This window comes from Phaethon lepturus, unplaced genomic scaffold (assembly GCF_000687285.1).
Source record: "Phaethon lepturus isolate BGI_N335 unplaced genomic scaffold, ASM68728v1 scaffold9139, whole genome shotgun sequence".
Classification (NCBI taxonomy): domain Eukaryota; kingdom Metazoa; phylum Chordata; class Aves; order Phaethontiformes; family Phaethontidae; genus Phaethon; species Phaethon lepturus.
The window spans coordinates 63,805-89,170 of record NW_010561183.1 but is presented as its reverse complement, the minus strand read 5'-3'; the positions used below and the strand labels follow the sequence as shown (position 1 = coordinate 89,170).

Here is a 25,366-nt window from a genome sequence, read left to right as displayed (position 1 = left end):
TTTGTCAGCAGCCTCTTTCACCAGTGTTGGTTCTGGTGAACTTGTGGGTATGAACTTAGTCCCTGCCCAGCTGCCTCCCTGGGCATCACTTTGTGTCGCATCCAAAGAAGTTCTTTGCAGTCCTACTCAATTCTTCTTTTTCTTTCTGGTGTCTGTGAGGTGAAAATCCTCACAATTCATCTTGTGGTTTCCACTGTCTGACATTACGGAAACGAACATGGGACTCAGCGAGTCCTTTCCCAAACTTGGGGTGAGAGTGAGCTGGTAGTCCGACTTGAGCTTGTCCCCAGAAATGCTGTTGTCTGGTAGGCCCCAGCAATCGTTTGCTGAACTACTGTAAACCTAGACATCAGTCTTGAACATCCATAGTTAAAATGAGGTAATGATTCACAAATACCTGCATATCAGTTTACACATCTTATCAATGTTTGTGTCATACACCTAGGAATTCAACAGATACAGGAGTGATCATAGGCAAGTGCAGTGATTTTGGGACTGGAGAGAGAAAAGAACCACATCTAGATTTTTTGGTCTCTCTCATAGTTTTGCAATGTAGTCAAAGTCACTGCTCTTTTTGTAACTTTGGAGACAGGCAGGTGAACTGCACTGTTTACCAAAACTCAGTACTGAAACTTAATATAATGGATACCCAGAATTTTGTTTCACCCACCCCAAAATTCCTAGCGTAAGCTAGGAATAATAGCAACACTTCAGTCCTTTCCACCCCTAAATCTGACTTGTCTACCAGGACAGGCTTACACTGTGAGATAGCAACAGCAAGCAAAATCTGGCAGTTGTTTTATGCTGAGAAATGGATATGAATATTCTATGTTATCAGTGCAAGAAAGTAAGTAATGTTATCAGGTATTCCTGTGTAAAATACAAATTTAATTCCTAGCCTCTTGGCTTAGGTGTTGGCTTTGAACTGTTAAAAACCAGAGGGCCATTTTTTAACACACATGGATGCTAGACACTGTGCTGAATACTTTCTTGTGTCCAAAAATTCATTGTTAATGTAGCTTTAATAAACTCGTTCCTTCAGCATTCTCACCTCTACTGGTTATTGAGATGAGACCCAGCTCCTACATGTAATATATATGTGTATTTTACTTATGCTCTTTACCAACAAAGAGCTAGCTCTTCTTCTTCTTCCCAAGAAAACTAGAAGACTATATTCATATAATACGGATTCTGAGACTAGCCTGATGTAGAAGGAATTTTTTTCTTTTCATACAATGAGGGAGAGAAAGTCATAAAATGAGAAAACTACATGAAATTTATTTTATATATGGGGATAAATACATAGAAATGGACTCAGTTACATTAAATGTAACAAACATGTTAGAAAAGTGGTTTCCTAAGGTATTTTAATTAATAAAAACCCTAATTATTACTGAACTTTAATTGGAAAGCCTGTAGAAACTTGGGAAGAGGCAAGGAAAAACTTATTTTTGAAAAGAGTGTCTGGCAGATGAGAATGTGATTACTGGTGATGTCTGCTTATTGCAGCTATTCTTGCTGTGTTTTTGCTGCTGCTTGGAATATGAGAGTTACTTGCTGAAAAGTTGTTAGTCTTAACCTTAATCTCTTACATGATATCTTAGGGGAGTGTGATCTTTGTACTGCAGATAATAAAGGTATTAGCTTACCTCTTTAAAATTACAGATACATATGTGAGAGCTAAAACAGAGATATTTTGGACTTAACTTTTGCAAAAAGAAAAGCCAGTAGTTCCAATATTAAATAACATATACTAAGTATTACAGGCTTCCACATAGGGATTTTTCTAAAGGGATTACATGAGTATAAGGGAGGGAGAACTGACTTTTTGGTGGTTAGAAAACAAAGAAATGAAACAAGAATTGGGAATTTTGTTAACTTTTGGATAATGTTTGTGATGTTTAATCTCATATGTTCTCTTTGTTCTAGCTACAAATGTCATGGCTCATCCATGGTGTCTTGCTGGGAAATATATCCCTGGTGCTGGTTGAGAACAAGACAGGAAAGGAACAGAGCCGGATGTTCTGGCATTCAAATAACAGCGAAGGTTTGGGAATATGGCAATGGATGATTTTACCTCTCCCAGATGTACTGGATAGGTATGAGTCTTCTCATCATTCTCCTTCATGGTGATCTGTCATTTCATCACTAGCTACCTGGCAATGAAAATGGCCAGCATCACTCCAGGAAGTGGCTCCCTCAGGGAGAGGAAAGCACTTTGTCCCCAGGAGGTATCTTCAGTTACAAGCGGTGGATGAGAATAACTGAGTAGTTAGAGCAAAGCACCCAATTTTACAACTCCTGAGTGGTGGTCTTGGTTCACAAATTGGATCACTGGGAAGTGTACAGCAAGGTGCTTAAAATTCTGTGTCTCCATTTCATTGACTGGAAATAATCATTCTCCTGACATACTGTTTCATGGAGCATGTTTGATCTTCTTACGTGGTTTGCTAGACTTGGATGTGAGCTCCATAGATGATTTTTTTTTTTTTTCCTGGGTATCAGGGTCGCCACTGTTCAATGAGTCTAGATCTGAGGATTGAAAGAGGTGGGAGAAGAACCTGCTGAAAATCAAAGATGCATCTGAACACCTTTGTGTTAGCTGTAGCAAGAGGCTCAGCTTAATAAGGGGCTGTCTCAGTTATGACTGTATTCTGGCTTTAAGCATAAAAGGTTTATCTGGTAGCATACACTTAATCTGGTAGCATATGCTTATTTAAAGAGTGTTGTTTTAGCTGTTTCTTACAAGTCAGCTTTAAGGGAATACTCTGTTGTTCATTGTTTACTTTTTGTGTGTGCTCTGGCTTATGCTGTTTATAGAGAGAACACAGACCTACTTTGCCTCCAGCTGCCCTGGCCCTTAGGCTGTAAGATGCATCTACAATCTGTGCCATGAGCACTGGTGTCCTTTGTCTTTTTGAAAATCTGTGCCCTATAAATAATGAATTTCATTAAGGGTTAGTTTGCCTTATAAGAAGTTTGAACAAATATTGTATGAATATGTCTTTTATCTTGCTGGCTCTTGGGTATGCGTGTACCCTGCAAATACAACAAGGACACTGCCGACCCTTCATTCCTGAATGTATAATTAATATGTGTATGTCAAAGATTTAAAAAATATCAACATTAGCCTTATTGTGCAATCACTGCTGAAGCACCATTTATAAAAATACCTGGTTGCTTCATTCCCTTCAGCTGTGTTTCCTTTGAAGACTGGTATATTTTCCCATTATTATTTATGTGATTTATTTTCTAATGTTGCCAGGGGAATGTTTTGTACCTGAACTATTTTGTACTCTTATACTGTTGGTTTCCTTTAAATTCTCTCTGGTTGCACAGTCAGGCAGAGAATACTTTGATCTTAGGAGTCAGGCTAGCAGCGGTTCATGTGGAATCACAGATCCAACTGATACACAGTGCTGACTATTACGTATCAGGTGTTGACACCTTTACTTTCCCGTTACTTATGGAGAAAGACAATTGGGTTCACTGAGGGAAGGGAGTTTGTTGGAAGTTAAGAAATAATCAAGGAAAACGTTGAAGTTTTGGTGTCTCTTGAAAGGTTTTGTCCTTACTTATTCACCGAAAGTGCATTAATTTAATGATTTTTTTTCTAAGATTAATTTGGTTGAAACCAGCTCTTCCTGGGGAGGAAGAGATCTCCTGTGAGACTTAGAAATACTGCAGGCATCCTTCTTCCCAACTTGAAACCTTATGAAATCCGGACTGATGTACAAATTAGGAAGGAACTCTATGGAAGTGTACACTGAAATGGTACTGGAGAGACTGCAGTATATATACTTTGGAGATAAATGACAGTTTTATTGAACTGTAGAAGTATTTAATTGATACGAATGCAATGCTGGTGCTGCTGAAAGCTTGCTGTGTCTGTCTTTTTCTAATTGGTTCCTGTGTCAGTAGCTGTGAGGGTCTGCATTAGAAGAAACATGATATTGCAGGTATTCCTACAGAAGGAGCTGAAAGTTTAAATCACCTCACAGAAGTAAAGCTCTTGAATAAAGCACACCAGTGTACCAGTTCCACACAAAATTAAAGCACATTCCACTGTGATTGGGAAGCTGAATAGAAAGTGTTATTAATAACAAGATAATATGCTCTAAAACGGCTCAAAAGCATGCTTGTTCAAAAGCTGCTTAGCCATAATTTCCATGTTTGGCTTATAGCACTTCAAAGAATCATTAGGAAGACTTCCAAGAAATTAGATGAGCTCTATCTTTAGAAACAGACATTTCTTAAATCCCTCAGGCTGTTGGGAGAAATTATATTTTGGCAGAAAATCATAGCTAGAACACTTCAGGTGATTTGGCAGGAACAGAAAGTAGGGAGGACTATGACAAAGAAGCTAAACTGGGGCTGAGGGATGTTAAATTTCTAGCACTGTATTAGCCTGGGCAGCCCTGGACACATGCTTAATTTCCAAGAGTATGATGAGGAGAGGATTGTTGTCTTTCCTCCTATTTGATCCTTAGGAAAGCATCCAGTTGAAATTGCATCATGTGTGAGGTCTTACCTTGTCTGTGTGGACTTTAAAGAGGCTGAAGTCCTGGCTTTTTACATCTCCCCAAAGTTAGCTATCCATCCTTGTTCTGGAAGGTGTTGGCAAAACAGTCTTGAGAATTGGCTCATGTGGTGTGGAGGTTAATAGAGCTGTAACCCAATTCCAAATGCTCAGTATCTTCTGTGTGTAGGGGAGGAAGGGCAAAGGGCCTAGTGAAGGATATGTCACCAAAGCAGCTACAATCAAAGAAGCCGGTTTTGGGCAAGAGTTCCTTGAACTGTTGGATGAATGGATTGTACTTACCAGAGGCAAAAGGCAAAGTCTCCAGAGGTGCTGTATTTTAACTTTCCACTTAAATACAGTCAACATGAACTAATGATCCTTAGTATATTTCATTTGTCCCCCGTGGAGCCACCTACCCGTCCCTGAAGGACATGTTATCTGCAAATCAGATAATCTGCACAGATTAGTGAAAGCTAGACAATTGGTCATTTTTGCTTACTGGACTTCACACATTAATGCAGTGCTAAAGTATTTGGTAGTGTAGACAACTGTGTTATTGTAAAATTGTTTTATTTGATGGAAAATTACTATTTGCTTTCCAGTGACAAATGATGAGTCTATTAAGAATTGTTCTTTAATTTCACAGAAATGCAAGCAGGAACCAGAGTCTTGAAAGCTCTGTTTAGTTGGTAGTTTGGGTTTGCTTTTTAGTTAGTAAGTAAATGTGAGTTTAATTTTTAATAATGATATAGTCATGGGAATATGACAGCAAGAGCAAACAGAAGCCTGATGTAATTGAAGATGAGTGATTTCTGTAGCTAATAATTAGACATTCTGTTAGTTTAACAGTATGGTTAAGGTATAGCACATAGATAAAAACCAAGCACATATAACAAAGTGACTGTCTGGAGCTTGCTGTAGGCTGATGCTTATTATCTAGCAACTGTTTTGCTAGGCAGTGTAGAAGGTGAAAAAGGAATAGCTCTAATAGGCTGAAGCCTGTCTGGAAAAATAAGGCTTTAAGAAACAAGTTCTAATTCTCCTTGTTTCCACTCTCTTGGGGAAGCTGAGGCCAGCCGTGTGGAGTGACGTGTAGGCTAAATGTTCTGTGGGTCCATCTGCCACCTGGATGGAGTTGCCTGGAAGTGGACTCCACATGAGTCAGTCCAGACCAGCTCTGGTCTTTTAAGGCCTATGTTCTCTACTACATGTCCTTTTCATTAAAGATTTTACTGTAACTTCTGTCAAAGGAACATTTTATAAATGGCAAGTATTAATAGCAACCTGTCCAACTTCAGTACAGTCTTCTGATAGAAGAAGATTGTATAGAAATATAAAAGGAATGTAAATGTGTTTACTGGTTAGAAAGGTTTTGTTGGCTTCCTTCCTCCTTAAGTTTATTTTTTGTCATTACAAAGTCTAAATTTGTAGCCAGTCTTTAAGTAGTAGGGGCCAGATGGTGGATGGAGGAGTGAAAGGAGGAGTCTAGTTGAGGTCCCTAGAAACTAAATTTTTAGTCATAAGTGGCAGCACCATTTGCCTTGTCACTGATAGCAAGACTGGGCTCTGTGTCTTTTTAACAAGGCAGCACATTCAGAAAGTAAAAAACAATTTTGTTTTGGTCCCATTGTGCTTAGAGAACTTCAAAATTACTTTCTTGCCGATGACCTTCTCCTGGACATGGACTGAGGAATTTTGCTATGTTGGAAGAGAAAAACGTGAGAAGAGAAAAACCTTACTTGGAAGGCTAGGTATGGATGTGACCTTCCTGAGGAAAAAAGCAAAAAAAGTCTACAAGCTTAAGTTACACCAGAAGGTGATATTCTGTTGCAACAAGTGAAGATTCATGTCCAGATGATTATACTTTCTTCCTTTAAATGAGCTTCTTTAACTGTTCCAGTCTTTCTGGCTTGCTGGATTTTTATGAACTGCACTGGTGCTCATCAGTTTTTCATCTACATTTCAAAGTGGGATTCCCTTTCAGTCCTCGGGAGTGAGACCCTTCATTTGGTCTGGCTTTTTCAGCAGCTCTTATCTCAATGGCAGCCAAGACAGCTGCAGAACCTCTCACTGTTGTAGTAAAAAGAGCAGTAAATAGAAGTTGTCTCATACTCATACCACTCTGCTGTATTTCTACTAGCTGTGACTAAGAACTCTTATTGTCTAATATTTTTTCTTGCATTGCTCTGTCTCTTCCTCACACTGCTTTCAGATTTTCTTCTAAGTTTCTGGGCATCAGGTTTCCCATCAATGAAGAAAGAAAAGAAAAGTTCTTGGCAACATTTTGAACCCAGAGACCTGTTTGTCTCCTGTTATTTTTGAACTTTCTTCCCATTCTGCTATGAAGAAACAGACCCTCCATACAAGTTGGACATATGTCTCCCTACACATTACCACATATGTATGCATTGGTCACATATACACCCAGATCTCTTTGTTCTTTCTTCTTATATCCATCCAGCAAGCCCAGCCTCTGTTGCTCCAATGTGGTCCTACATTACTTTGTTAACAGAGTGAGACTTTAATGCCCGTATCACTGCTTTTCAGCTCTGTAGCATTAACTATGTTTGCTACTGTCCTCCTTTTGAAATACAGTTATTCTGCTGATGGCTGTTCTGTTCATCTGAAAAAGGGTGTTTTGGTGACAGTGTGCACAGAGTACCTGTGAGAGATTTTGTACCAATATACGTTCAGTATGGTTGCCTTTAGTAACACCTTTGAATCTCAACCTTTATTACTGGCTATTAAGTAACTTCCTGCATGGCAATTCTGTCACTGTAACTGAGTTTGGTTAACATGGTTATATTTCTCCAAATAATCTCATTCCACCTAAGTATGTCTTTTATCCCAAATAGTAAGTATTCCTTTGTGAAGTGAGCTAACAATGCATCATTTATAAGAGAGAAGTTAATGGGAACCTGAATGTAATAAGGGTTAGTGACCTGAAACTTCTCTGTTCCGTAAGTACCTTGGTCTCAAGCAGGTTCAGTCATAATTATTTTAGCTAGGTAGAGAGAGAAATCAGTTTCATCAAAGGCAAAACATTACAAGTTATGAAATGGGATCTGTACATACAGGCATGCTGTGATCGTGTCACTGCATGGGGGATTGAGTACAGAGGAGATTAACATTCAATCTTGGTTAATAATCCCTATCTTTATGATAAACAGAAAAAAAATCATTATGAGCCTTTCTAAAATAATGGCATGAAGACAGCTGCCAGAGTCTGGCTAATGGAAACCTGAACCGTCTGTATGAGCCTGGGACAATATTTAGGTGGAATTCAGAGCTGTTACTGAAGGGAGGGAGCTGCAGAATTTGCACAAAATCAGCTTTCTGAGGTCTTCAGTTCAAGGAGAATGTTTTTTGTTTCCCTCCAAACAGAGGAGGATATAATACGCCCAAAAGATAACGTTTCTGTGCAATGAAGACATAAGGGTAGGTGATGGAAGCAAAACAGTTTGTCCTCATGGAGGCTATACCAACATAACTGTAGATGTATTTCCATATTTTTAGTTCTATATTTCCCTCTGTAAATAAGCCCCAGATATTTTGGGGGGAACCAGTCTTCTGTTAGGATCAAGGAAAAACTAAGTAAGCAAAAAGAACCAACCAAACAGAAAATCCAGGATGACATGATGAAGCTCAAATACTGACCACACTGAAATAAAACCCAAGACTCAAAGATCCTGAGGAATGGGGAAGATTACAGCCCAGAAGCTTTGATGTTATCCTGTTTCTGGCAGATTTAACTGAGTTGGAATATGCTTGGTCCTACCTTTCAAGGAACTGTTCATCTGGATTCAGATTTTGCAGGTTGGGCCAAAGAAACAAACCAAAAAAAGCTTATTTGTTATGCCTTTGGTGCCATTTCTTATCTGTGACTCTGAAATATTTGATCAGTAATTGCCTGTCGCATGCCGGTCATAGACCGGACCGAGATTTTGTTTGTATTCTCAGGAACGGAATTAAGACTCAAAACAGAGTCAAGCACCAGGTAACTTTATTTGCCTGACAACAGGTTCACAAATGCAAGAGAAAGAGAAAGGAAAGGAAAGAAAGAAAGAATTAGTTGCAATAGCTACCACCATGGAGCTGCGGCGTCCCAACAGTCTGATTCTTCAAGTCTGGTGGGAGAACGTTAGCCCGTTTCTCTCCTATCGCCAAACACCTGTCCATTTTCTTGCAATTCAGTCTGTAAGATTCTCTCTCAGTCTAGTGAATCTGGCAAAATTGCGGGAAGCCGATGAGTAGTGTTATGCTCAGCAGTGAGCTGGCTTTGCAAGTTTCTTATCTGTTCTTGCAAGGACTCAATTGTCTCTTTATCTGCTTGCTTTTCCTCTTGAGCAGCAATTAGGGCTGCCCCCAACACAGCACAGATTGTTGCCTTTCCCCAGTCACAGTTTTCTTTCCTTTGCCAAAAGAGTGATCTGGTCAACCACTGCCTGCAAGTCATGCCAATTCTTTTGAGCCCAAGCCATGCCAGGAAGTGAGGGTAGGTCTTTATAGCCCTTCAGTTTATTCAGTCTACTGTGCGTTCACATACCCAGTGTGGATCTTTACAACAAGTTCCTCTGTCCTTTCTCTCCTGTCAGGCACTTCCCAAGGAAGAGCCTGCGCTAAGGGCCCTGGTCCCTTCTGGTTGGTTCAGTTTCACAAGGGTGTCCTGTCTGTGACGCCAATTTAGATGTCGCAGCCCGAAAGGAGTCGTTCAGGACGACCTCCTTCCCCATGGGACCAATGACCAAGTTCTTGATCCCCTTGGACTGAATGAAGATGAAACAACACCAGCCAACAAATGTAACAATTTAATAATACAAAATGCAAGGCATGAGGTTGCATAAATGACTCAATGGCAACTACTCTTAACTAAACAGTTCAACTAAACAAATAAGTCCCGTGCAACACGTCTTTTATGCTTTGACAAAGAGAGGAGGAGGGAGAGAGAGTGCAAAGATGTTATCACCACCCATGGATCCAGCGGTATCCCGTTGGTCCTCTTGATGTTCCTTGTTGGTGGGGGTCCCCCTTTTATTTCTGATGGTGTCATTTTTATACAGTCAGAGTCCCACAATCTCTGTATTCCAAGCAACTTTGTGCATATGCAAAAGCCTGATGCAGCAGGCAATGGCACATCTGCAGGCCTTCATGTCTCCTCTCACCATATCTCTGCTCTGCAGGAGCTGGTCATTGCGCCTGCACCATATCTCTGCTCTGCAGGATCTCGTTCTTCCCTGGGGTCCACTCTGTACCAATATATGTTCGAGCTGTTGTACCAAGAAAGGTGTGGGTTCCTCGGAACTGCGAAATATTTAAGACAGAAACGGCATATCAGTCCGCCACATCGCCCTTGAGTGGTTTTTGAATTTATTTAAAACTTGTATCCTTCAGACAGCTGAGACGATATTCCCCAAAGGGGAGATCTGAATTAGGCTTTTTTTTGTCCACTGGGTACAGCATTTCCCATCTTCCTCAAACAGATTAAAAAAAAAAAAAAAGGCCTTTTTATGAGTTGCATTCACAGCTCAGCTGACACTCAACTCTGCAGGATGTAACTTGTACTTCCCAATTGTCATACATCTAAGGAACCTTTTTTCTAGCTGTACTCCTGGGGTCAAGTAGGACAAAAGAAGAGACACATAAGAAGTAATTTCCACTGGTCCTCAAGTAACAATTTTTCTAATATCCAAGCCATTAAAGACTTTCGTAGCAGCCGTATTTTCATTCTTGTGATGAAATCTAGCTTACAAATACAGACTTATCTGACAAGGATTTGGGTTCCATGTGGGGAAGTTGCTGGGATTTGTTAAGCCACAAAGTCACAACAAATTTGCCAGCACTAATTTTGCTGCTCCTGTGTAGTTGCCTTCAGGAATACTCTTTCATGGCCATTCACCACAGCATCCGTGTTTGCAGTGAATATGTCTACCCAGTGCTGTGGATCGGTATCAGTGCTGTATGGGTGCCAGCTGAAGTGCTGGATGTGCAGTCAGCATACCCCACGTTGATCTGTGCAAAAATATCAGTGAGACATTATCCTCCAGTGTTATACTGAGTCATTGCAATAACATATGTTTTTGGTGTTTCAGTATCAGCTTTTACCAAAGTCAAAGGGAGTTGTTTCATTGATTTCAGGGATCAAACAGAAATAAAAAAAAGGAGGGGGCAAGGGAACGAGATTGTCTGTGGGGGTTTTTCCATCTCACTGATGTGTGACATTTCCATCTTCAGTTTTGATTAAATTTCCCTTAATTAGCCCATTAAGCTAAAACCACCAAAGCTAATGATTGAAATGTTGGTTAATTGATGATCTTGTTTCAATGAAATTTGAAAGACATCATATTTCTGAATTAATAGTGGCATTAAACTGGAGAAGAGAAAAAGATGAACTATTTGTTGCAGAAATGCTGGTCTCAAGAGAAGATTTGTACTGAAACTGCATTCATGTTAGAAAAAAACCCCACAGATTAATAGACGACCAGAGCTCTGCTGATGGTTCTAATAGTGTTTGACATTCACATGATTTTTCTACTTTGGAGGCATTTCTGTCGGTTTTTTTCATCCCTGGTGAACTTCAGGAAACTTCAGAAGTTCTGGTCCCAGTGCTCCTGGAGGTGAAACCTATAAAGCTGACTCTTAAATTGAATGAACTGTAAATAAAGTAAAACACAACCTATTGCATTCTTATATGGACAAGTTAGATGGCAGTCACTTCAATGACAGAAATACTGGTTGTATCATGCCTTTCTGTCTTTAGGGGCTGAACCCTTGATAATTCTCATAAAATCCTTCATTGTCTGAAGAGGCATGACATCAACAGTGCATCAAAAGACAACACTTTGGGGCATGAAGCTTACGTTCTGCCAAGGAAACTGCCCAAAGCTATTTTAATAGGTATTTAGTTGCCAGGTATAAAGAAGGTGCCTATTAGTCCTTGCAGAAGTATCTGTCTCTTCTTCTATGCAACCTGAACTAAAGTCTGCAGAAGTGGAGGGAAAAGCTGATATGGAGAACCGTGTCTAAGAACTGCTTATTTGTCTTTGTAATTCATTTTCCAACCTCAGTTTAGCACCTTACAAATGTAAGTATACATCAAAATGTCCACATCTCCAAGTGGCATTTACTGTGCACCCCCAGGAAAGAGGCCGAAGATCAAATGCGTCAGAGACTCAGTTCCAGTGGTCTCTTCAGTGTAGCACCAAGGTTCACTGTGTGCAGGACATTGATTTTCAGACTCAGCCAACTGAAAGGCATATAGCTTGAATCCATTTCCACCTTACGTCTTCCTGGAGGTTTCAGCAGCACACACAGGGAGGGAGAAGCTTCTGCTGAGCTGTGGCCTTTACTTTATAGCCCAAGGTAGGTCCTGATTCTCCATGACATACCAGACTGTGACCTGTGGTGGTTCAGGACCTTTCACATGTGATTCATTCATGTCTTCTGCTGGCACAGGAATGTACAGGAAAAAGTAGATTGGAGCCCACTTTGTCTATCCAACAGCTTTTGTTTAAGACTCACATGGCATGTCTCAAACTGAGCAGCTTATGTTTATGCTAGAGCTTGTAGTTTCATTTGAAGTGGTGTGGGATGTCAGCTGTGGAGCAAATGAGGGAAGGAGGTAGGGGGAGGACAGCTTGGAAGCCAGTTTAACATCCATAGTTTTCACATTTCTTCCAATTTCCTCCTAGACATACCCACAGTGGGTTCCAGGTATACCAACTAAGAACTGTGAGGCTTCTGGCAACATAAGACTGCAGTTGCATTTTCTATGGATTGGGAAGGCAAAAAATACTTTTGTGATCTTCAGATTGGTTTGGATGGAGCTGCTGCCTTTTGAGCTGATAAAGACGGATCATTTAGGAAGGAAAATTATGTCTTGCTGTTTGGAGTTTCCTTTGGTGGTAGAGATACTCCTCCTTCACCATATCCACCATCCATATTTGTGTCAATTACCTGTTATTTTATAGCAATGGCTCATGTCTTTAGAACATAAAAAGTCTAATTTGGAAAAGTCTCTTCATATGTCCCATGAGCGAGAAATTTCAGTATTGAAGCATCATTGTTGTACTTTACCAGCAGTAGACAAGAAGGAACATAGTTACTGTATCAACTCTTTTCTGTTGTGAACAGACTATGTTCTGTTCGAAACCCTTTGCACCTTTCAGGGACTGCCAGGATCTTTTTCTGTTTGAAATTTTTGCTTTGGTTGGGTCAGCTTTTCTGATTGTGTCCCCATCTATAGCTTAGCAAGAACACCAGTTGCAGAAGACAAGGACACTTCAATCTAGACACCCTCAAAAGGTACATATATCCCTAGTATCTGTTTTAGCTTGTGCCAAACCTGACTGTCATCACTGGTGGTGAAAGCTGCACTGTATTGGAGAACAACATGGAAGCTTGTTATCTTTGTTGACTCAATCAGGTGGCTGAAACAGTCAAAACCCTCCTTCAAAACACAGGAACATGCTGTCCCAAAGTAAATGTGCATATGAACAGAGAAGCTTCATTTGAATTTTCTTTCGTGAGTCTGGTTTGTTGGTAAAGGAGAAGTAGATTTTAAAAATACTTCCTTGTTTTTATAATCTCGATGCAACCTCTCAGCATTGTATCTGACTTGTGGGCCATGGTCAGCTGCTTTTAGAAATTGTTCTCCTTCCTAAGCAGACCAACCTAGTGGCCTCTATGATGGAGTGACCACATCAATGGACAAGGGAAGAGGTACCGATGTCATCTGTCTGGCCTTTGGTAAGGCCTTTGACATGGTCCCCCACAACATCCTTCTCTCCAAATTAGAGAGATATGGGTTTGATGAGTGGGCTCATGTGTGGATGAGGAATTGGTTGGATGGTCACATCCAGAGGGTAGTTGTTAATGGTTCAATGCCCAGATGGAGACTGGTGATGAGTGGTGTCCCTCAGGGTTCCATGTTGGGACCAGTACTGTTTAATATCTTCATCAATGCCATAGACAGTGGGATCGAGCGCGCTCTCGGCAAGTTTGCAGATGACACCAAACTGAGCAGTGTGGTTGACACACCTGAGGGACGGGATGCCATCCAGAGGTTCAACATGAGATTCAACAAGGCTAAGTGCAGGGTCCTGCACCTGAATTGGGGCACCCCTCAGTATCAGTACAGGCTGGGGGATGAAGGTATTGAGAGCAGCCTTGCCGAGAAGGACTTGGGGGTACTAGTGGATGAAAAGCTGGACATGAGACAGCAGTGTGTGCTCACAGCCCAGAAGGCCAACCATATCCTGGACTGCATCAAAAGCAGCGTGGCCAGCAGGTTGAGGGAGGTGATTCTGCCCCTCTACTCCTCTCTAATGAGACCCCACCTGGAGTCCTGTGTCCAGCTCTGGAGCCCTCAGCACAAAGAAAGACACGGACCTGTCGGAGCAGGTCCAGAGGAGGGCAACAGAAACGATGAGAGGGAAGTGCTCATAGGAGCACCTCTCCTATGGGGACAGGCTGAGAGAGTTGGTGTTTTTCAGCCTGGAGAAGAGCAGGCTTCAGGCAGCCCTTATTTCACCCTTCCAGTACTTAAGGGGGACTGGCTTATAAGAAAGATGGGGACAGAATTCTTAGCAGAGCCTGTAGCGATAGAAGAAGGGATAATGGTTTTAAACTAAAAGAGTGCAGATTTAGACTAGATATAAGGAAGAAATTTCTCATGTTCAGGGTGGTGAAACACTGGCACAGATTGCCCAGAGAGGTGCTAGATGCCCCATCCCTGGAAATGTTCCAGGTCAGGCTGGACAGGGCTCTGAACAACCTGATCTAGTTGAAGATGCCCCTGCTTATTGCAGGGGGCTTGGGCTAGATGCACTTTAGAGGTCCCTTCCACTCAAACTTTCTGCGATTCTATGATTATGATTTTATGTGGCAGATATGCATCAGGAGAACATGAACTTGCTAAGCTAAGAGAAAGATATAAACCCATGGGTGCACTAAATTAATGCATAGTCAATGTACTATCAGATTTGAGGTATTTGGTTGTGACTTATTTGTGCTCTTCCTGTTGACTTGTAATATCACTGAGGGTGAATTTACAGTGATCTTTCTTCTGATAACGTAGGAGTGGTAGAACTTCCAGGCAAAAGCTAGCTGAGAGTGTGGAAGCGATTTAAGGTAAACCTGCTCAGCTTCTAAAAGGACATAATGAGTTCTTGTCTTCCTGTGGACTACCCAGTGTCAGTTCCTCTCTTTTGTGACTGCCAGGACTGTTAGATATCCTTTGCTTCCTAGAGGGCAGATCAACACCAAATAATTTCTAAATTGGTTTCAGCCTTCGGTTGCCAATTCCTTTTAGAAACTCCAAATTACTTCAGGAGCCCCAATCTACTTATTTTTCATAACACTTTAGGGTGTAAATCACTCATGAGAATAAAATCACTTTAGGTGTCTGATTTTTTTTTGTGTGCCAGAATCTGGGGGGCTTTCTTTTCTGTCCTGGCACTGACACACACACATACTTGCACTTGCTTCAGGTTGTATGCCTCTGGAGGGAAGAAGGGCTGTGTTCTTTTTTTACATCTACCTATATTCATGTACAGCTTCCCGCCTCAGATCATCTTTGCTTATTAGGGGTGAGGATACTTTATCTGTCAATTTAATATTTTTATGTGTGAAAAGAAAAGCTTTTTTTCCTCATTCTAAAACTGTTTTGATTGCAAAGAGCTCTGAGTTTCATCTCTTTAACAGAATTTAATCCCTGTTCTTCCAATCTGTGCAGGTTTTGGTTTCAGATCATCGCTTCGTGGGAAGAAGGATCTGATGCCATTATTGCTTTTGACAATGTCTCCCTTAGTCTGGACTGTTATTTAACAAGTAAGTTTTCCTTTTATCTAGAAGTGACTTGTCTTTTATTTGCCACGTAATTGAAATTTGGAAAGGGGTTGAAACTGTGAGGAAGTGACTGGGTGTTGTTATTTTCAAAAGACTCTTGAAATGTAAAGGTGTGTTTCAGAAATAACTATGCTTAGATGGAGAAGACCATTCACATGCATACCTTATTAGTGGAGCCGACCAGTGAATGGGTTCCAAGTTTGGCAGTGAATGGGTAGTAAGACATATGGTGTGGGAAAGCCAGCATGAGACAGTAGCATCACCTATCCACCCAGGCTGATGCAGAAGCCAATCTGTGATTATAGAGTTCCACATGACCTGGTTTGCTGTATGACAGTTATGAAAATGAATGACAGTAGGACTCTGGCCAGGGAAAGACAGGCATCCTGTGATTGACACTAACTTTGCAGTAACATTGGGCACAATACTCCAGTTAAATTAGAACAAGCTTATTTTATTTGGACTGACATGCATTTAAGTCTGAATCAGAAACTAGGATCTTCCCTCTCTCCTACTCTTGGGAAAAATTTGTATTCTGATCCAGACTTTGTCATTGACTGGCCTCTAGAATATGCCCAGTCTATACCTCCACTGCCAGATTTCACCCCATTTAGATTTTTATTGAACTTTGTGTCTGGCTTATCTTTCACAATCTCATGCATAGTGAGTTGCTTAATTTGTAAATGTGTTCAATGATCTGTCACTGTATACCTCAGACCAACAACTTACATGAGGATTGCTGCTCTGAACACATGAAACTTTTACCTTGGGTTGATCAGTAGAACTTGAGAGTGTTCTTTCATGTCCTAGGCTTGAAGCTACAACCTCATTTGCCCTGATCAGATTGAAAACCTCTAAGCCACTTCCTCATCCAAGACCAGTCAGAATGTTTCATCTACTGTGTGTTATGTTAATTTGCATTGGCTGGGGCTATAAGTCTTTCCATTTATGGCAGTGATACCCCTTGGTTTCTGTGCATAAGTACAATGTACCTCAGGTTCCAGGACTCTAAAGAGATCTTAAATTAGGCTGTAATTAAGAAAGATTGCACATACTTTTACTGGCTAGAAGAAAAACTTTCTAACAGTTGCTAAAGATTGTATTCTGTATTTCTGCCTTGTGTGTTCATTCACTTACTGTTTTGCCCACCACTCATTCCTGTTTATTTTTCTTTTGTCACAGTTCCCAAAACAGCAATGGAAAGCCAATCTGCCCTTTCCTTTTAATAGTGTTATATCCTGTGACTGCAGGCTCTTATTCTCAGCAGAGAAGCCTCCAGCCCTTAATTTAGTTTCAGTTTTGGATTACATACTGACGCGGCCACCCGCAATGATAAACCAGTCTGTGACTTCTTGTTTTCTAGTCAGTGGAGAGAAGACACCTCGAGGTACCACTCCAGACTCAAGCAATTTTCTCACCAGTAGAGGTGGCCAGAAGTTTGGATGGGAACAAAAGCTTCTGGGAAATCTCCAACTCAACACTGCCCCCATCTCTGGTCCTGCAGGTAATTGTCTGGTCTGAGAAGCATTTTCAGACAGCAGAGATTTCCAACTAGTACAGATTTCAGTTAGATGTGGCTAAATGCAATACAATTCCTTTATTTATTTTTTTTACAAAAGGCTTTGTTCAGAGCTTTTCCCAAGTCCCTTACAAACAAAACAAAACAAGCTCTAGAAAGTAGTTGCCTTTAGCTGTTAACTGTAACTTGGATTTTGATTGCAAGCTGGTAAAAGAAGGAACTAGAGGGAGCCTGTTCTTGAAGTAAAAAGTGCTTTTAAACTGTAAGACAGGTTTGTTTGTTGTTGTGGTCTTTTAAGAATAGGCAGGAATCAAAGCAAAGTGTCCAAATTGACATGAGTCCAGCATGTGGTAACCTGAACACCAAGCTCTAGTTAATATAGGCTTGGTTTTAAATAACATAGCTTTGCTTTTTTAGTAATATTTTCATTGCACACTGGAAAGAGTACAGCATTGGACTTTGTTTTAAAAACATGATTTTTAGTTAGTTAGAAATGTCAGTCTTGTACGGGCAATGTTATTTAACTCTCCCCTGTCCCTCAGCAACCCTTTCCAGCTTAACTGTAGCAGCCTGGGCCAAACAGATGCAAGATTTCCATTCCGTCCCTCTCACATCACTGTCTCTTCCCCCTTCCAGGCTTGCCTACACACTCAAAATATCTGTTTTGGGCTCTGCACATGCATTTTTATTTCACTCTGCTTCCTTCCCTCCTTCTTGCCAGCTTCCGTTCTTGATTTGATTCAGGTGGCCACAACCTCCAGCCTACCTGCTGGAGCAGGGCTGACCATGGAAGTCGAGGTGACTGCATGAGATAGAAGCACTTGTCACCCTCAGCACTGTGTGCAGCTCTTTCTCCTCACTTAGTGCTAGCTAGTTACCTCCTAATTTGAAATACCACCCCTCTTAAAGCAGAGAACATGGGCATGGTTGGTATACACCTCCTTTACTTTGTCAGTAAGCACAGGGATTTGTTCCTGCTGCCTCCTCTCCCACTCCTCAGTCTTAGAAAGACTTCTTTGAGTCTGTTCTATTCTAGGTTATGTTTCACTTTGCTACCTGTGGAGTACTGTTGAAATACAGGAACTAACAGTGTCAGCTCTCATACCAACAGCAGTCTGGTCAGTGTGGTCAAAAGCTCCACACAGTCTTCAAAGCCTGCCTGAAAAGCTGGATGTGTTAGCCCACTTCATGCTGCCATGGCAGGGCAACTTCTGATACCTGAACTATCTTGTGAAGCAAGCTCTGGCGGTGGGGCTGATGATACAGTCTGCAGTGCAGGCCAAGAGTTGCCATCAAGTGGAGTTTATTGATATTTTATGTACTGAGCATCATACAGCAAGAAAAGTGCAAGAGCACTGACAGGAGTCTCGGGAGAATGAGGCCATATGAGAGAATGCTGGACTGGGTGGACCAGTGCTTTAGCAGTGTAGCTTTAGGCTGTGTCTAGCTCTGTTACCGATGTTGTGTGTGAGCTTGGGCTGGTCACAAAGGTATAATTTCCAAAAAACCCTTACATTCTCTTTGCAGATCCTTTGAAGTGTTCCCTTCGATATTTGTATCTCCGTTTCCTGCCTGTAAATGCAGCCACCTTTTACTTTTAAGCGCTTTCAGTATTGCTCTTAGGTCAATGATCTTGTGGTAAGATCCATACACAGATGTAGATTATGGACTTCTGCCTGACTTTCCATAGCAATGACAATGCTTAAGTGATGATGCAGTTCCCTAAGGCAGCTATACATTTCCTTCCGGGGTTCCTACTGTTTTAGTAACATAAAAGGTTACCATTAGGTACCAGGTGCAGACTGGAGAATGGCCTGAAGTTTGGATGCAAAGTTAATGTAAAGGGGGTGTATTGGTGTTAGGCTAGAAATCTTGTGACTGTAGGTTTCTTTGAGAATTTTGTTACTTCCTACTTCATTCTAGACCTGAAATGATGGAACATCTTCTAGCTCGTTTGCTCCCTGTCCTATCTGAGGAATGCAATTTAAAGAAATGCTTGGATGGTAGAAATAATGGGAGTCAGATTGCATGGGAGTAGAAGAGAAGGTCACCGAGGTACTTTGAGCAATTCAAATAATTTTTTATGACCTTGGGGTGAAAATTCAAGGTAATTCCTGTGGTATCCAAGACATCTTGCCTAATTTCTAGGCTTGATCCTTGGTCCTGTTCATGTGCTGTCTAAAATTGTCACCAGCCCTTGAGGTTTGAAATCACTCCTACAGCGATTTTCTCCCCTTTGTGCTTTTGGTGTAGACAGGGCAGAAATCAGAGAAGCTAGGCTGCAGCTTCTTGCAGTGGGAAGTCATTGCATGTTTGAGAGTCTCCGCAGCACCAAATCACTTTTTTCCTTTGTGTTGCTGAGTCTCTGCTCTCAATAAACACTGCAGATGCTTGTTTGGTCCCTGGGCTATGCATTTTACCCAGCTTTAATCTTGTTTCTTTCTGCATCCTGTAATACATTTACGAAACCTCAGGCTGAGTCTGTCAAAGCCTTTACTTTGATGGCCACATATTTACTGTTGTGCAAGTGAACCAACAGCATCAGCCTGAAGTCCCAAAGACTGCCATTGACCAATACGAGCTCAGCCAAAAGTGATTAAAGCTAATGTGGTCTTTGGCTTGTGTGATGGATCATAGGCTGTAATATTTCCTTCTTAAGAAATAATACTAAAACAAAGAATTGTGTTTCTATAGCTGAAGAGACAACAGGATAATAAAATGCCCTCCTGAGGTCCCCTCATCCTACACAGCAGCAAGTACAACCTGAAAGACAGGTACCTCTTTGTTTACATGACAGTAAATCCAAAGAAGCTCCATTGCTTTCAAGGATATGGGCCTATATTTGTTCTTTTGTAACTGAGAACAACCTCTAACATGCACCTGCTGGTTTTGCCTGTGCATTAACATCTATTTTCTGCAGAAGCTATAGTCATCACCACCAACCTCCCTGTCCTCTCTGTTCTCAGGCCCTGTACCCAGTGAATTACTTCTTCAGCCTTGCCATTGCTTATTGTGACTTGGCATGCCTCCATCATATATACACTGAAGGTTCAAAACACATAACACAGCCACGCTGTGAGAGATCTTGAAGCTTCCAAAAATCTGTTAACCACTGTCATGTGTCACACATGGGATGATGAATGCACTGTGTAGAGAATAAGACCCAAAATTGCCACCACTAATGTGGTGGTGTTGCGCTTTCAAGTTTCTTGATGATGACCAGGACCAACATAGAAAAATTCCTATAGGTTTCAAGACACACAGCTACTTGCAGTGCAAGGAGACCATTAGATAGATGGTCACCAAGCAATGCAAATGCTTTCCTTTTCAATTAAATAATGACGTGTTATTTGCTGATGTGCCAGCTTCTTGCTGAAAGGTTGCAGGTGAAACTTGGTTCTAAAAAAAAAGTAAGAAAACCCACATATACCAGGAGATTGAAACAACTTCAGTGGAACTAGGATTTTTGATTGAAACGGCTAAATCTGTGCACAGTTTATTTTAACGTAAATCAAGTTTACTTAGGCTTCAATTTTAAATTGATTAGGTATTAGTTTAAGTAAAACTGAAAGCTGCTCAAACCATAGGATTTCTCTACAGGGAGTTTAACTGCCAATTAAAAAGCCAATTTATATGAAACCAATGTAATTTCCTTTTATAGACAGGGAGAGAATATGGGAAATTCAGGTATAAAAAGATACCGTGAGGAACTCTAGGTAAAAAAATTGCTATCATGGAAACTGGAGGAGACAAAATAGGATTCTTAGTAGGCAAAAGAAGATAACAAGACATAGAGCAATCAGGCTTTAATTAAAGATTTCTGGTGCTTCTGAATAGGCTGTAAATACCATGAGGATAGCCTCTCTTTTGATGTTTCAGCTTCTCATCTGTCCAACTGACAACTTACTCGTGTCAGGGCACACAGTACAAAAATGGTGTGTTGTGAAATGCACAAAAAGATTAACCTTTTTTCCCCTCAAATCTTGCATTGTTTTGTCCCACCTGATCTGCATATCCACCAGCCATTATGTGACCATGGTTTCTTGCATGGAAACTGTCATCAAATAATTTTCTCATCCAAACTGGATTACTGTTTTCCTTCAGCTCGGGTCTCTTCCTCACAACACTTAGTGGTTGCATAGATTTTGTCTTTTGCATCAGGGAGAGTCCTCTTACAAATACTTACATGCCTGTTTCTAGGAAGAACTCTGAGTCACATTAGTTAATCAGATGAAGGAGCTGAAAGAAACAGCGGAGTGAGTATTAAGTAAAAGAAAATTGCATTTGGTTGCTCTTTGTGTGCAATTATACTAACTGAACTGTTGGCATAATGCAATAAAGGTATCTGCAGAATTTTATTTTTGTATTAAGCGTCAGTTAACACAGTGAATAACAACTCAGTTCCCTCCCCCCAACAGAAGCAGCATTCTGAACAGTGATAGAAAATGTTCAGATGTGGATAGTGGGTTCTCAGATTATGTAAGCATGAATTTCTTTCTTGCAATGTTTACACTTGCTTTCTTAGTAGGACTGAAATAGCAAAGGTGCAATACTGAAAATCAACATACAACCAGATACCAACATAGCAAAGTTGAATTGGCATAAAGGCTCTCAAAGAGTTAATCATACAATTGAAATAAACAGAACAATTCACACATTTTAGACCTAAATTTTAAAGCTGCACACTCTTAAGAATGGCAGTTTAAACTGTGCAGAAACTGCTATAAATCTTGGGAAAGGTTTTGAAATAATTTTGCCACCTCCACCCAACTTGGTCTTTGTTATCCAACATGCATTTCTACTATCCTTTGTAACTGTGAACAAACAAATTCTAAAAAGTTAGTAGCATGTCTCACTTAACACCCTTTATGGAAGGCTCCCACTATGTCTTTAAATGAAACATAAAAGAAAAAAGAAATTAGTTTTCTTCATGCTGCTTTGTTAGTTTCTGGTTCCAGAAGGTAGCAAGAAACAAGCCATTCTCATTGCTGTTCAAAATCTGCAATGACCTTGCCCTGTTATACTGACCACAGATAATTTCCCACAAGGATGCCCTGATAGAATTCCCTTTATATGGACACTTAAGAAAAATCTAAAGCATGAATGAGGCTTTGAGTATTTTTTTGAAGTGACACTCAGGATCAGTCTGGCATACATTTGTCATCACTGCAGATGCTCTTCTTGTTGAACTGAAAAGCATGTCCAAGACTTCCATTGCCGCTCTCATTTAGAAAATGGAAAGACAGAGGTAGAAATAGTAACTCTATAAATAGTTGAAAAGCTGGCCTCCTCTTAGACTAGTCATACCTGTGTAACTGGTCTGGTATTGCTGGCAAGACTCACTAATTTCTATGATCATTTTATATCCCATCAATATAATTGTGTAGACACATTTAACAGTTCAGGGACTGTGATTGTGAGACCAACCTATTTCTGCCATCTACTGTCATCTTTCAAACCCCAACCCTCCTTCATTAATCTCTGGCAAATTTAGTCCTAGAAAAGGTAGTAATCTGAAATTACTGCTCACACGACACTGTTAAACTACAGAAGCCAAAGCAAAATTGAAAGGTTTTGCCTTCCTTACATCACTAAACATGTGTCTTATATATGCTTGTAGTATATTTTGCCTACAGACTTTCAACACAGATCAACTCTGGAATTACTTGTACTGCATAACTGAGATTGCTCATACACTGAGTAAAAGGTATAATCCCTCCATGCATACCGTGGTGCCAGTGCCAGCCAAATGTTAGTGAAGATTAAGATGGGCAATTTCCTGTAAGCCTCTGATTTCCCATATTGGCCAAGTATTGTAAGGGAGCTTGTGAATGTTTTTACAAATAGATGAAGCAAGCGTTCTGCTTTTTCATCACATCAAGTTTGATGACATCTGCCTTAGAGGAAGAAGTAGAATGAACTCCCTGAGGGACAACTAACAATTGTGTCCAGAAGTTTAGCCACTGGGTTTCTTATGCCCCTGAAGCATGAGACCTTATAGCCCTTATTAATGCTTTTTTTTACTCTATTGGAAGTAGGGGTAGCCTCTTGGCCTGAATAGAGGTTGTGGCAGCAAGTTCCACAAACTACCTACACATTGTTTTAAAGCACTGATGCATTTCACTAGTGCGGTACTCTAGGTTCCAAAATAAGCCAAGTAGTATGGTGCTTGGTTGGTAATTTTCTCAAATCACAGTAAAGTTTTGGTTTGGAATGAGTTGAACCTTGGTTCAAACCAGCATAATTTAACAAATGCTAGTTAATACATTTAGGCCATTGAGGTACAACTGAAATGCCTATATCTGTTCTGTGATATGGAGTTTATGTGCTATATGTGCCAGTGAAATTGCTTTCTATGTTAGAAGGACAAATGTGCTTTGGGCTTTGCTCTACTGTTTTCTCTTTATTGTTGCTGGTTGTTATTTGCAGCAGTGCCTGCAGCAGTGCTGCCTTGGGCTGCAAGTAGTATCAGAGCTTCAAAGGAATTAGTCATTTTAAGTCTTTTGGGGGTTTGGGTTTGTTTTTTTTTTGTTGTTTTCCAAGAGCAGGACATCACTCCCCTTTGCTGTGGCTGAAACCCAGTACCTTGGTTGCTGTTCTTTTTGTGTATGTAGCCAAGCAGTGTGAAAACTAGAATTTCTGCTGTGCAAAAGAAAATAAGCATGAGTGACTGTGTGTGTAAATATATCAGTAAATATAATTTGGAAAGAAAAGTTGGGAAGAAGGAGTTTTTTTAAATCTCTTTTAATAGAGCCAAAATAGCATTTCTTGCAAAATGTTGTTACTGGGACCTTAGCAACGTGTTGGGGAGATTGCCAGGGAGCTTAAGGAGAGCAAATGTGTGAGTGAAAAGGCAGAAGACTAAATGTTTCCTCTGCCATGTTTCTTGTGAAAGTGGGGATTCCATCAAAAGAACTGATGTGTAAATTATTCACTGAAATGTAGTACCCCAATTCCGAATCTCAGTGTAATCTTCACTTCTTTTTTTTTTCCTCTGCCTTAAACAGGAATTTCCAGTTTTTAAATCCAGTTAGCATCTTGCAACTGTCAACGACAGAATATATACATTTAACTAGATGTTTGTTTTCATCATGGGAATGCTCAACTGTTTCTGGAAACCAGGCAGCTGTAACCTGCATGAAATTGGGCAAACTTCCAAAATCTACTAGTTATTTGGGAAGATTTGGACTAGAGAGTTCTGCTTTTTTCCCCATTTTGTGAGAGTGAGGTGCTGGCAATGTTAGCTTGTCGCATGCTGCAGAAGGAAGGAGAGCTATGCCATGCAGTATGCAACAGACCAGAGTTGTGCACCGATGGAAAAAAAATCTACGCTTCTCACCTAGCTGCTGAAGGATTTTCGATTCAGTGCTGCTGCTTTAGTCTTTGGAGATCAAAATAATGCTTCAAATTTAATTACTGTAAACTACTGTGGCAAGCAGCAACCTGTGGAAATGCTCTCTCTGAGGTCATGAGACATGCTACAGTCATTTCTAGAATCAGGAGAAAATAAATACAGGGAGTGAATCGTTATTCTTTCTTACAAAAAGAAGTGGTGGGTTATCTAAGATGGGCAGTACTCTGGTCTGTTACTGGGTTAGTGGTCTAAGATCTTGGGCTACTGTTATATCTGCAGATTGACAGTTGGCTTTGTGAAACGTTTAGGAGAGTGGAGGAAGGGAAGCGCAAGGTTTTTAGTCTGTATCCAGAATTATAACTAACACCTATCTGTCCTAATTATGTTGAAATGAGGGGCAACTTCTTCCCGTGCCATATTCTGTCCTATTTAATTCAGTGACAAAGCTGTTACATGTTGGACTGGCTTTCAGTATCATGTATGAAAGTGCATATAAACAGGAAGAGGACTGTCTGCAAGTCAAAGCAGCAGTGACAAATTAAGAGATCGGGCAACACCTGGCTGTAGATTTTACTGAAAACTTTGCTTGTTCAAATCAGGTGCAGTCTCCCCATGGACTTCACTTGGGCCAGAATCCCTCCTGCAATATTTTGGGCAAAGGTCACTGCCCAGCTCTGCTACTTCTGAAGCATGTCTTCTCCCATTCCTGTCTACCAGCTACCTGAATAGAGGAAGTAAATATGTCTGCTAGCACTGACTGTAGCCACTGCAGGACCTGGGAGGCTTAACATATGAACTTATGAACTATATACCACTGTATCGATTACAACAAGACCACTTTTGAAATCTAAGATAGTACTTCCTGTGCTCAGTCATCTCCAGGTTCCTTACATTGTACTCCCTGGCATAACGTATCTGTGTTTTTTCATTTCCCATACTCTTGTGCTCTTAAAAGCCATATTCTAAGAGCTTAGATGCACATTCACTAATCTTGAATTACCAGTACTGTTTGCTCTTACCCTGATACTGCCTCTGCACTGGAAGTGAGACCCTTCTAGTCTGTCCAAGAGGCAGAAAATACAAAAGTTGTTCTGGTTGCTTCTGTTCAAAGTCTGAAGGCATAATG

General features: G+C 40.7%; 1 protein-coding gene across 1 annotated transcript in view; it reads left to right on the top strand.

The window, feature by feature from the left end:
• The first annotated feature begins 217 nt into the window (after nt 1-217).
• ALK (anaplastic lymphoma receptor tyrosine kinase) overlaps nt 218-25,366 on the top strand; it is a 61,512-nt gene continuing 36,363 nt past the window's right edge. Inside the window, exons 1-4 of the mRNA XM_010293908.1 lie at nt 218-250; nt 1,930-2,099; nt 15,255-15,349; nt 16,731-16,871. Coding sequence (XP_010292210.1) covers nt 218-250; nt 1,930-2,099; nt 15,255-15,349; nt 16,731-16,871 — 439 coding nt within the window. The remainder of the gene's footprint in view (nt 251-1,929; nt 2,100-15,254; nt 15,350-16,730; nt 16,872-25,366) is intronic.